Here is a 12,939-nt window from a genome sequence, read left to right as displayed (position 1 = left end):
ATATGCTGTGCTGGTATCAGAATTAACTTTTGATCTGGTTCTCCTTTGGATACATGACATGGACATACAATAAACTGCTGTGAGATCTAGTTTCATTTTAACTGGTGCCCTTTATTTCTTTTTCTGGGCGCAGTCAAATGCATAGTTATAGTTTTGGGAGATATTTTTTTCCTCTGTTATGTATTGTATTTTTGTTTTTTTTGTTGGAACATGTGATCTGTAATCGTTTGAGTGTGGACCTATGCTTGTGTCAGGATGAGATTTTTAGGCGATCTCAAACCATGCACAATGATAGTATGCTCTTGGAATCTACATCTGTTCCCTATTTGTGCCATTTCATTTCTCATGGCAATTTGTGTGCTGTTACAAACTACAATGAGGTGTAAAAAATCTGATCACACTCAAAGCTGAAAACAAGGATTTGGTGAGCTTTTTAAAAAACGCGATACCTACTCGGCCATCACACAACCATCATTAAAACAAATTGGTACAAATAGAGATAAGATGTTTGCCTTTTAGACAGACTCGGTTCAAATTTTATATCAATAATAATATGTCGTTTTTTTAGGGTTTTTTTTAACATCTAATGTGGTAGATACCTAGTGTTAGTTTTAGGAGGTGATATTTTCTTAACTTGTAAATCATATCTCTGTTATGCACTGTATTATTTTTGTTTTACATAGGTATATATGATTTACTTACTTATGGACTGTTTCCAGCACAGGTCCTTATAGGTCCTCTTCGCCAGACTCTATGTTTTCATCGCCTTTGTGATTTAAGTTTCTTCCAGTTTTACAATCTAAAGCGCATTTATAATTGTACAAAACATTTTGGTCAGACCAAAATTTGTCTAGTCTGCTCTTGAATCTATTTATGGTTTTTGCCTTCACAACAGAATCTGGTAAACTTCCATATTTTCGTTGTTCTCACAGTAAAACTGTGTTTTCTCACATCCAATCTTGGTCTTTGTGTGAGCAGTTTCTTTTTGTTACCTCTGGTGTCTTTTCTTATTGTGAAGTCTTTCCTCCATTTGATAAATTCTGTCATGTCTTGGTCATATTTACCACTTGTCATCTTGTAAAGTTCTATCATGTCACCCCTATATCTTCTGTATTTCAAGGTTGGTAAATTAAGTTTCCTCAGTCTTTCCTCGTAATCTAGTGATCTTAGTCCAGGCAACTGTTTTGTGGTCCTCCTTTGCACACCTTCGATAAGCTCGTTTTATTTTTCTATGTAAGGAAACCAAACTGAGCTTACATAGTCTAAGTGCGATCTCACAAGCGCTTTATAGAGGGGTAAGAATGTCTCTTTGTTTAGATATTGGAATGTGCATCTGATGACGGCAAACATGGATTGGCTTTTTTTACTTTTTCACTGATATGTGTATCAAAATTTATTTTGTCGTCTATAGTGACTCCAATGTCCATTTCTTCTTTAACCCGTTTCAATGGAATACCCATCAAAGTGTATTTGAAGTTGTCTCTTGGTTCACTTTTGCCAACATGCAGGAATTTACACTTATCAGGGTGGAATTTGAGTAACCATGTATCACTCCAAGATTCTAGTTTCCTCAGGTCATCTTGCAATATATCCCTGTCAGTCTCTTCTTTTATAATTTTGAATATCTTTGTGTCATCAGCAAAGAGGTAAACTGATGACTCAACAATGTTAGGTAGGTCATTTATATATAGGACAAAGAGAACTGGTCCAATGACTGATCCCTGGAGTTACTTCCTGCCAACTAGAGTATGACTGATTAATTTCTACTTGTTTTCTTCCAATCAGATAGTGTTCTATCCAACTAATCATTTCTTCACCAACTTTGTATGCTCTAAATTTATTCAAGTCTTCTATGTGGGACTGTATCGAAGGTCTTTTGATAATCCATATACACACAATCCACTCCGTGGCCTTTATTTATAGCTTCAGTCCATTCATCTAAGACTTATCAGTTGCAGTGATGTTGACCTTCCTGCCATAAAGCCATACTGTTTCTTAGTGAACATGTTTGTTTTTTTGAAGTGTTCAATAATATGATTTCTTATTAGCTTCTCCATTAGTTTGCATACTACTGATGTAAAGCTTACATGTCTGTAGTTGCTAGCTAGAGCTTTATTCCCTTTTTTTATATATGGCTCTGATTTTGGCTTCTTTCCAGTCATTTTGGTACTTTCTTCATTTCCAATGATTTGTTGAAAATTATGTTTAGAGGTTTCATCAACTCATGTCTCAGTTCTTTGAGGAATCCTGGGTGTAGTTTGTCCATTCCTGGTGCTTGGTCAGTTTTTCAATGTTTCTAATGCACAAAGGATTTTTGATTCTGTAATCTCAAGCTGATACCATGGCTCTGTTGTCGTCCTTGTTTTCAGGTTTGGGGCAGTTCAGTTTCTGTGGGTTCTGTAGTGAATACACGACTGAAATATGATCCCAAGATATTCTTTTTTTCCACCATCGGCTACTGTTTCAGACAATGGGTCTGTTGGGTCCACAGATCTCCTATCCCTTGTTGAATTTTACTTTTGGAGTTGATATATTGCCAAGGCTTTTTCGGATGAAATTTGTAAACATTTGAGTGTATTCTTCTTAGTGAGGATATGTGCTTGTGTCAGGATGTGACATCTATTTGATCTCAAACTAAGTACACTGATGGTGTGCTCTTGTAATCTACATCTGTTCCCTATTTGAACTAATTCCTCTTTGTCTTATTTTTTCTTGTGTACTTTAATTGTAATTCTAGAATTTTTACTATCCCATTTTCTTCGTGTTTACTGGCACTGATATAACCTAAATGTGTTGTAAGTTCCGTAAAACTCTTAAAAACAAACAAAAAACGTTCAGAGGACCTTATGATTACTGTGTGTCACTGTACCAAATAAAAGTGTAATCTGTTAACACATATATATATAAGAAATTCGTGATGATAGCTAATTGTATTATTCGTGATAAGGACCACCCTTTGTTTTTATTTAATTTTAGTCATTTTGCTTACACTAAAACATTTTTAAAAACCGAAACAGATAAACAGTCTGTATGACCATCTATTCTCTACGTGAACTTTTCCTCTTGCCATATTTTTCATCGGTATTTGTATTGAAGTGCAATAAAACATAAAAATCACACTCATGTGTACATATTATTATATTAATACACTCACAGTAAGCCAAAAAGAGAAAACTATTTTAAAGAGATAACATGAGCTTTTATTTCATAACAGACAGCAGTCAAATGAATTAAAACAAGAAAAATAAATTAAAAATTTAGTGAATGCAATATTTAATTTAAAATTTGACAGTTCAACTCATTTATATCGACACTGTTGGGACTACAGAATTATGTCAAAAATATAAAATGACAGTATTACAATAAAAAAAAAAAAGAAAGTTATAATTGTAAAGAGCTTATCATACAATCAGTTTATGTTCAAATCAGTTGGGGTTCTTTATGCATAACCCCCCCCCCCCAAAAAAAAAAACAACAAAAAAAACACCTACTAAGTAAGGTAAAGGGGTTAAATTAATATACAACATTTTAATCATCCATCACATCAATATATGTTGTGAACAAGAACGTGGGATATGACAGTGATTGACTGATTAAAAGTTATTTTTTAAAAAGAAGAAAACAAATGGAAACTGCATAGCTCTACTCTGGTTACCACATTTGTTGAATACTAAAAGGATATTATAAGCATGATCATCTAAAATGTATCCTTTAAGATATCACTGACTGATCAGAGCACCTTTTATGGCCACAGATTAGCATCACTTCATTGGTTGCCAGTTCAGGAAAACATGAAAAGTAAAGAAGTAACATTAGTTTATGTTTGTTTTTAAGGGTTTTAAGGCACTTGTAACACATTTAGGTCATATCAGCGCCAGTAAAAAGTTCTAGAATTACAGTTAAGTACTCAAGAAAAGGGAAGACAAAGGAGAATTAGTTCAAATAGGGAACAGATGTAGATTCCAAGAGCACACTATCAGTGTACTTAGTTTGAGATCACATAAATGTCTCATCCTGACACAAGCACAGGTCCCCAATAAGAATACATTCAAACGTTTACAAATCATATACAGTGCAACATGCGTTCGTCGACCTCGCATTCAACAAATTCACGGGTTCAACTAACAAGGACAGAATTCCCAAATTATGTCCTTCATTGTCTTAGTACATTTTTTACACCATCTATGAACTGTTTCAGTTTCAACACACTGGCCACTAAGAGAGAGAAAGAGAGAGTTGCGTTGTGCCATTGCCATCCTGATCTAATAGCCTAAAACTGACCATAAAAAAAAAATTTTTTAAAAGAAGTCAAGTAATAAAGCAAGACAACGATCGTGAAAAAAAAAGTTAATCACTGTGAGTTTTATTCAATAGCTCAGTCAGTGGAATCATTTATTTCCTTGAGCACTGCTAACAACAAAGATGATGAAGGATAAGTTCTAGATCTAAAGAGAAAGTTGGACAAAGCGGAATGGTTCAAATAGGAAACAGCAATCTACAAATGTGCCTATTTTGACACTATCTAAAAGTCACAAAAGATGTACCATGGTTTGGATCACTGTGCCCGTTGTCTGAATGAGCATTCCTCCTAAGTCTCCTTTTTTTCCCCTCTCATGAAATAGAAATTTTTATTCATTTACCCCGTGTGCTGATTCTCTTGATTTCATTTTGACTGTATGCTAATTTTTTCATTATTGAAGAGCATGCTGTCAAAGCCTTATTTCAACTAGTTAATCAAACATCTTAAATGTTTTGAAAGGTTTAAAACGTGGCTTTGATGTGCTGATCACTGATGATTTTACTTGTTAAGCAGAATAGGATTACCTTTTACTTTTAACAGGCTGGATGAGGATGAAGAAGAGGTAAAAACTTTTGATTGGGGCACATATTGATGGATTTTGAAAACACCAATAAATGACAACACAATTAAAATCAATTTCATTCTTTTGTAAGGCAGCTCACTGTTTCCATATAACCTGACACTTATCAATCACTTTTTGGTAAGGAGTAACGAAGGAAAAGGAATAAATGTATTTGTGTGCGCGTCATTTTATTTATTTATTTTTTCAGTCTTCTCTCTTTTTTTTTTTGGTTTCCAATCCTATTTTATATTATCGTTCTTTCCTCTATTTTTTTTTTGTAACGCAAAAACATAAAAATCATTATCACAATCTGTATGGTTACTTTTATAATCAAAGGAACATTAAACTGTTTTTTTTTTTTTTGTTAGTTTTAAGGGGTTTACAGTGCTTGCAACACATTTAGGTTATATCAGTGTCATTAAAAAGGTAGAAAATGGGATAGTCGCAAAATTCTAGAATTACAATTAAAGCACCCAAGAAAAATTATGACAAAGGGGCATTGGTTCAAACAGGGAACATGTAGATTTCAAGAGCACATATTGTCAGTGTACTTAGTTTGAGATCACCTAAAAGTCTCATCCAGACATCAGCACAGGATCCCAATAAGAGGAACACACTCAAATGTTTACGCAACAAAAAATATAACTATCAGTACATAACAGAGAGGTGATTTACAAGGAAAAAAATATAATCTCCCAAAACTAACAGTAAAATTTGACTGTTTCCCTCTAAGCCAAGGACTCATGCAAAGGCCAGGACAGAACCAAGTAATCATATTCCAAGACAAAGACAGAAAGCAACTCAGAAATTGGGGATAGAAAACACAGAACTGACCTCCTGCCCATCATGGAAGGTCAAAATATCCCACCCAGAACCTATAACCAAACCAAAGGTCAGACTCAATGTAAAGAAGGAGATCAATCAACCATTGAGCAATTCATCTGCCAATAAAGACATTTGCCATTTCATACATTTTTCTTGCGTCCCAAAGACTGATCATTAAAGCTGAATCACAATAATTATTATCAAAATCATGTATTTTCAAAACAAAAGTAACTCATAACACAATGAATAAAAATTTGAATGCAAATCTTTTAATGAACGGAGTGTGGTAAATGTAAAACATCTTTCCAACAGCATAATAATAAAAACTTCAACACAAATTAAATACATTCTTACTTGTTATCTTTATATATTCAGTGATTCTGAAAAGGATAGTTTATAGATTTAACTAAATTACGTGAATATACTTTATATGTATATATAAAAAGGCTGCCTCTATTCTCATCCCTCCCCCCCCCCCCCCCCCCCCCGGCCGATTGGATTACCGAATAAAACGTCGCCGGCTTTTTGCGATTTGGATTTGATTGATTTTTTTTTTAGTTGTGCAACTTGTGACAAGAAACTTAACAAATTACTGCATTACAACCTTTGGATTAAACATACAACAATTGTGGACTACTATTATGAAGACTAGCATCCTAGACTAGGGGGATGAGAATAGTCACTTAGATATAAAAATCCATCACTGAAATTGTAAAATGCTACAGAGGTGGTAAGCTCAACAGAAAGTTACTGTAAAAAATGTGTCACTAAAAATATAGTAATACTATGACTTTCAAAGAATCTTGCCAGAAAATGAGAAAAATATAATAAATCAAAAGGAAAAATAAAGATCTGAGGAAATAATAAAATGTATTGGATAATGGAGAGCATGTTTTGGATAAAATATTCTTGCTGAACACATCGCAAGTACTGAGTTTACGTTTAAAACTATTATTTAAATAAAAACTGTTATTACCTTGATGAAATTATAAAATGTACATTAAGAGAATGTTTCGAACCTATATTCTTAGTGAGCACAACACAGATATTAAGCTTAACTTGAAAATTATCATAGCCATAAAGAGAACGACGCTTTAGTTATATATTCTTTTTTTTTTTTTTTTCAAATACACACAAAAGCCTCAACAAAACAGTATGCAAGTGATTTAACAGGATCTTTATTTAAACCGCTTATAAGGCTGATACATTTGTGAGTTAATATGATCGTTTCCAACATAACGTAATGTCTATTGACTAAATATGATGGTTAACTGTATTTCATGTCCACAATTGATGATGTATAAACTGAAATGAGAATCTGACGACAACTGTTCCACAATATATCCAAACCTCCATAAAGAAGGGTCACACATGTCAGTCAGCTTTTGATAAATCCATTGCCTGATGATATAGTTAAGCATCGGTTGTTAATGAAAGAAAATAGCCCATTTAAAAGTAAATTGCACAAAAAATATATATAAAGAGAAAACATTTGCTGAAGACCGGTTGCCTCTTAAAAAAAAAATAAGTAAAAAAAAAAAAATTTTTAATAAATAAATTTAAAAAAAAAACATAAATAAATAAAATAAATAATAAAAATAATAATATAATAATAATAATAATAATAATAATAATAATAATAATAATAATAATAATAATGATGATGATGAATGATGATGATGATGATGATGATGATGATGATGATGATGATGATGATGATGGATGATGAATGATAATAATAATAATAATAATGAAATAATAATAATAATAATAATAATAATAATAATAATAATAATAATAATAATAGGAAGAAAAAGAAGAAGAAGAGTAATAAACAGATACAGATATTTAAAAAAGTAAAAATATAAATATCTTTAAAAAATAATACATTATTGATAAATATAGAAATAAATTAATAAATATATAAACTCATGCTTTTTTAAAAAGTGAAGGAACTATATTGCCAAACTTAAAAGGAAGGAATTTCTGGAAGTGAAAGACTTTTGATAATTAAATCTCTAGTTCAATGAACAAGTTCTGGATTTTATCACCTGATGGCCAGAGAAGTATGTGTCAATATTGCAGCTACAAAACATATCTGGTCATCATATTAGAGTATTGCACAAGGACAGTCACCAACTGCACCAACTGCATACGTTGAAAGATGAAAACATGTCAACAAAGTAATAATTCCATAGTTTCATACAACTATTTATATAGCCGTCAAATTTCTCATTTACGCACTTCTTGCTGAATGCTATAAATAAAACAGTAATTTATCACATCTGTTAACAGGGGTAAACATTAAAAGGTGGGAATGTAAATAAATTAACATCTAAAAAAGATTATAAAATCTGTGAGAGGTAAATAAAATTTGAAGGATAAAAAAACAACTTCATTTTGACCTTATATCAAGCGTGTAAAATTATGATTCTATTGGGGAATAATTTCAATCCATAAATTTATAATGTAATTTATAGAAGTATATTAAAATAGAATACACATATATTTTGACTGAAAGTCTTTTTATTTGACGAAAACAGCAAAAACGGATCCTTTGGGCTTTCTTGTAAATTTAACCTATAACTACAAGTACATATGTACTCAGGTAAAAGAGAATTGATTTTAAAAAAAGCTTATTTTTGGTAATCCAAATTCTATGATGTGCAGTTTTATTATTTGTCAAAATTACAATTAATTATATCATAGGAAGGGCCGATAAATAAAATATGAAAATAAAGATTTTAAAAACAATTGTGTCAAAAAACACTAGATCTTATTCATGTCATAAACAGGCAACCTAACAAATAAAAAGACTAGGGGTTTCCTCCAGGCAACAAGATGTCAAAGGGATTGTATAATACAAGATAGAGCAAAAAGGTATTATATATTACAAGATAAAACAACTTGATCGATAGCCAACAAATTATGTTTGTACTTATCAACACAAACAGCACTCACTCTATTTCTTGTTTGAAATAAAAAATATCATTCAAATCACTTTTAATGTCTGTTTCAACGCTTCCATCATGTTTAAAAATAATAAATGCAATTCTTTTCGATGAAAATCTTTGCAACTAAAGGAATATAATCAAATGATTAAATTTTGAACCTCTAGTTATAATACGAAGAATATTGCTCATATAATACAATATCATATAACAACAATAATTTTAATAATTTATTATGTATATATGTATTTGTATGTGTGTATAGTAAAATATAAATGCTGGTTCACTTCGACACATAAAAATAAAATAAATTATTATCTGCTTCATCTTCACCATTATTGTTAAGAGAAAATCAGAATTGATTCTTTGGAAGAGAAAAATACTTTATCAATTAAGACAAATTGAATTTGTTAAGAAAATAGTGAATCAATTTAAGCAGTTCCTGAATTTACTTTTATTAAAGCAATTTGTATTGGTGAGCAACTAATTTTTAAAAAAGTGTAAATTGAAACAATCATGATTTCCTGGTTAAATATAATCTCTGTTAATTAGTCAATGTTCCAAATGTTTGTTGTTTTTTTTTTAAAAGAAGATATGATCATATCGTAAAAAAATATTGTAAAATTCTTTTAAAGTTACTTTTGATTATTTGCACCTCTCTAAACAAAATAAACATATAAAGTACATTTATTTATATTATTGAGTATGTATTCAGTAAAAACCAGACAGAGGGAAGTATGATTATAACAGTTTAAAAATTAGAACAGTTTATATGAGTATGAGGACACAGAAAAAAACAGAAACATTCAAATGTCCTTGACTCTCACAACAAATGGGAAGTCAAAACATTTTCAATGTTGACAGGAAAAGGGGAAGAATAAAAGCATAGCAAAAATCATTATTATGACTCCATGACATGCCAAAATAGATTTGGAATGCTTTGAAATTGTGGTGAATAATCATGACTTCACACATATTCTACGAAATCCCTAACCTGATCGTGACAGGAAACTTGAATAATTATTCATGGCTATTTTTTTCAAAACCGATTGGTATTATTTCAGATCTTGTTTTTGAAAACACAGCTGAAACAGGTATAGAAAAAGTATACAGTATTCGTGATATCTTGTAAAGCCACCATTTCTATGATGACAAATTTAATGCCTTCATTCGAAGTGAAAGTAAAGTTGGTCACAATTTTGTGACTCATGTCATTTTATACAATCAAAACTTAAGCTTTCCTTTTCGTAAATTCTTTAAACTTCTTTGATTTATGTTGTCCTTTGGATTACCTTATTGTTTTATAGAAAGTTTTAATCCAATTGAGACAGATATTTTGGCACATTACTCAAAAAAGGTGTGTACATGGCATTTTATGTGATTATTTTACAAAAAAATCAGATTGTTTCATTATAATACAAGTGCATTTGCTAACAAAAAGCTAACATGTATACAGGTTGTTAAATTGCTAAGTTTAATTTGTCCATTTAATAAAGTTCATCTTATCTGAAGATGACATCTCATCCCAAAAATGGAAAGACTCTGTTTGAGGCATTTATACAGCTAACAGTTTACTGATTAATGGAGAGAGAAAAATCATAGTGTATGAGAATGGGGCCACATTGAAATCTTGTCAGAGGAAACCATATCGTTCCATTTCTGGTTTCTGTGCTACTAACTTAATATGTTTCCTTTTGCTCGGTAATCAAACTCCTCTTAATTACCAATCAAATAAAAATGAGTTATTCCAAGAACAAAAAAAAACAAAACAACAAAAATACAAACTAGAACTATGATCACCATTCTATCAGAAAATAGCTTATAATGGAAATAGAATCAAAACACTGTTGATGACTGACTGATATACTATACGCACCCTTACTTTATGATCTTACAATTGTGCAAAGGGTATCTGTTATTTACCTAATCTCTCGTAAATTTTTGTACAAATGTTATGCTTAACTTTTCAGGTGATTTATTATAGCATTAATATAATTTTTCAAAAATATAGTTGATAAACTTGTGACTTTCCTCAATGATAAAATTATTATTTTTGTTAAAAGAGAAGATAATTTAATCTATTTACTTATTTAATTAATTAATTTTTTGGAGCATCTAAAAGAGCAAAATCATTTTTTGCAAAAAGTTTCCAATAACATAAGGAAGTCACACAAATATGAATCTACAGGAAATGACAAATGATTTTAAACAATTTTGATTACATACGCTTTTTCCTTCTTCCGCATTCACTATTAACATTCAATCAGAGTTATTTCTATTGTAGTAAGATCAGATGGTTATATAGGATTTGAGAAATTATGGCTAGGGAAGGATGGATGGAAGAAGAATAAATGGCTATATATACTACGTACATAGTGTTTGGACAAATTGAAGGTATAATTGGCTATATATTTGTCTATTTTGTCCATAGTGCAGAGAGAGAGAATAATTATCTATAGGCCTATATTTTGTCTGCAGTTTTGAGTTATGTGTGTGTGTATGTGTGTGAGTGAGAGAGAGAGAGAGAGAGAGAGAGAGAGAGAGAGAGAGAGAGAGAGAGAGAGAGAGAGAGAGAGAGAGAGATTATTTGTCTATATATTTTGTCTATAGTGTTTAGTTGTGTGAATGTATAGAGAGAATTGTCTATAGAGTTGAGTTGTGTGAATTGAGGGAGAGAATAATTGTGTATGTATTTTGTCTGTAGTGGTGAGTAATGAGAAAATAATATTTTCCTCTTAATGACTTAATAGAAGTCAAAATTATTTGAGATTCAAATAACTGCCATTAGCTTAATAAATATGATTTAGTATTCCTCAAACCATCAACAGTTTTCTTGTTTTGAGGTAGAATCACAATGTATGGTACGAAATGACTGAACTTTTGTTGATTTTAATGAAATGCACTGCAGCTATATGGCGTTTATCCTTAGAGCAGCTGTATTGGATTGAGGTAAAGGGAGAATCTACAGAATAATAGGTTCATGAACATAGAAAAGTTGTAATTATTCATTCAATTTACCAATTTTGGTGTAGCTGGGCCAGTCATAAGTGGCAGGAATGTAAGAATCGTAGTTGGTGTCGTATATCATATCTTCCACATAGTTTTTAATGTTGCTGGGTTTGGGGTGGCGGAAAGCCAGTCCATGGTCATATGCATAGTCAATGACATCATAGGCCAGTTGAAGAGACACCTCTCGAATCAGGGGAAGTGGTGGGTATACTCTCCCTTCTTCAAGGTTTTTTACAGTAATTGTCCTAGCAAGAGCCTGGGTAGAGAAAAAAAGAGAGAATTAGAATATTTGTGTTTCTCACAAAGAAGTAGCAATGGAAGAGAAAATAAAGTATTAAAAAGTTAAGAGAAAAAAAACAACAATACCGTACTTGATTCATCCTCCCAAAGTGGTATCTATTTGACATTGATATACTTTCAACATGTTCTCATCCATATAAATAAATTTTGATGTCAAATTAAACCACAATTCTATGGATCTGTTTTCTGTTTTGATCACATCAACTGTTCTGGAGAGTTTGACAGTCAAAAATTGTAAGAAGAAGAGAGTATGATGGATGCTTAAAATTCAAATAGGATTTTCAAAATCAAAACACACAATTTAAAAAATAATGCACAAACAAATTTTTATAGACAATTATTTTAAGACTGTCAGCTGTTATAAAGATTTTCAAAAATGTATTTTTTTAAAATGTAACTAAATTTACATTACCTCAGCCGATGCCAAAAAAACATCCTCAGTAATACACCTGATATCGGCAGCAATGATAGCGAGAGCTAGACCTGGGAAGATATAGGCATTGTTTCCTTGTCCAGGGTGGAAGACTTTTCCCTTGTACATGACAGAGTTGAATGGACTGCCACTGGCAAACACAGCACGGCCCTGAGTGAATATTGAACATTGATGATTTAAGAGCTCATACTTGAAAAGGTTTATAACTGACCTTGAGATCTACATATTAATCGGCTATACTGCAATTAATATTCTTGATATCCATTAAACATTTTCATATCAATATTGCCAGCCTTTTTGTTTCAAATCATCAACATTTAAAGTGGCCAGCAAATACTAGTTTGTGTCGAAGTGTTAATCATATCTTACATCTTTTCAGAATTTCTTAAGGTGCACATTATATGCGTCATATTCAAGGAGAAAGTCACAAACTGTGTAAGCCCTGAAAGACTAGCTATGAGATAAACACAAAAGGCTTACATAGTTCACGCTATAAAAAACTAAATCCAGTTGAGTCATGCCCACTATTCAAATAATGTTGGCAGTTGAGTCATTCAAT

General features: G+C 31.4%; 1 protein-coding gene across 6 annotated transcripts in view; it reads right to left on the bottom strand.

Annotated features, from left to right (window-relative positions):
- Window positions 1-188: 188 nt before the first annotated feature.
- LOC144967766 (NADP-dependent malic enzyme-like) overlaps window positions 189-12,939 on the bottom strand; it is a 39,719-nt gene continuing 26,968 nt past the window's right edge. For 2 of the 6 annotated variants that reach the window (XM_078905378.1, XM_078905377.1), the window contains 3 exons: window positions 12,360-12,530; window positions 11,657-11,903; window positions 6,181-7,088 (listed from right to left, as the gene is read on the bottom strand). In XM_078905378.1, coding sequence (XP_078761504.1) covers window positions 7,066-7,088; window positions 11,657-11,903; window positions 12,360-12,530 — 441 coding nt within the window. In that variant the 3' untranslated portion in view covers window positions 6,181-7,065. Of the gene's footprint in view, window positions 6,068-6,180; window positions 7,089-7,738; window positions 7,836-11,656; window positions 11,904-12,359; window positions 12,531-12,939 lie in introns of those variants that run through there. The other 4 variants (XM_078905376.1, XM_078905375.1, XM_078905380.1 and 1 more) reach the window with 4 other exon arrangements.

Source organism: Berghia stephanieae, chromosome 3 (assembly GCF_034508935.2).
Source record: "Berghia stephanieae isolate SIO BIC M18660-M18661 chromosome 3, UCSD_Bste_1.3, whole genome shotgun sequence".
NCBI classification, from domain to species: domain Eukaryota; kingdom Metazoa; phylum Mollusca; class Gastropoda; order Nudibranchia; family Aeolidiidae; genus Berghia; species Berghia stephanieae.
Note: the sequence above shows the minus strand (reverse complement) of the source record. Positions and strands in the feature narration are given on the sequence as shown.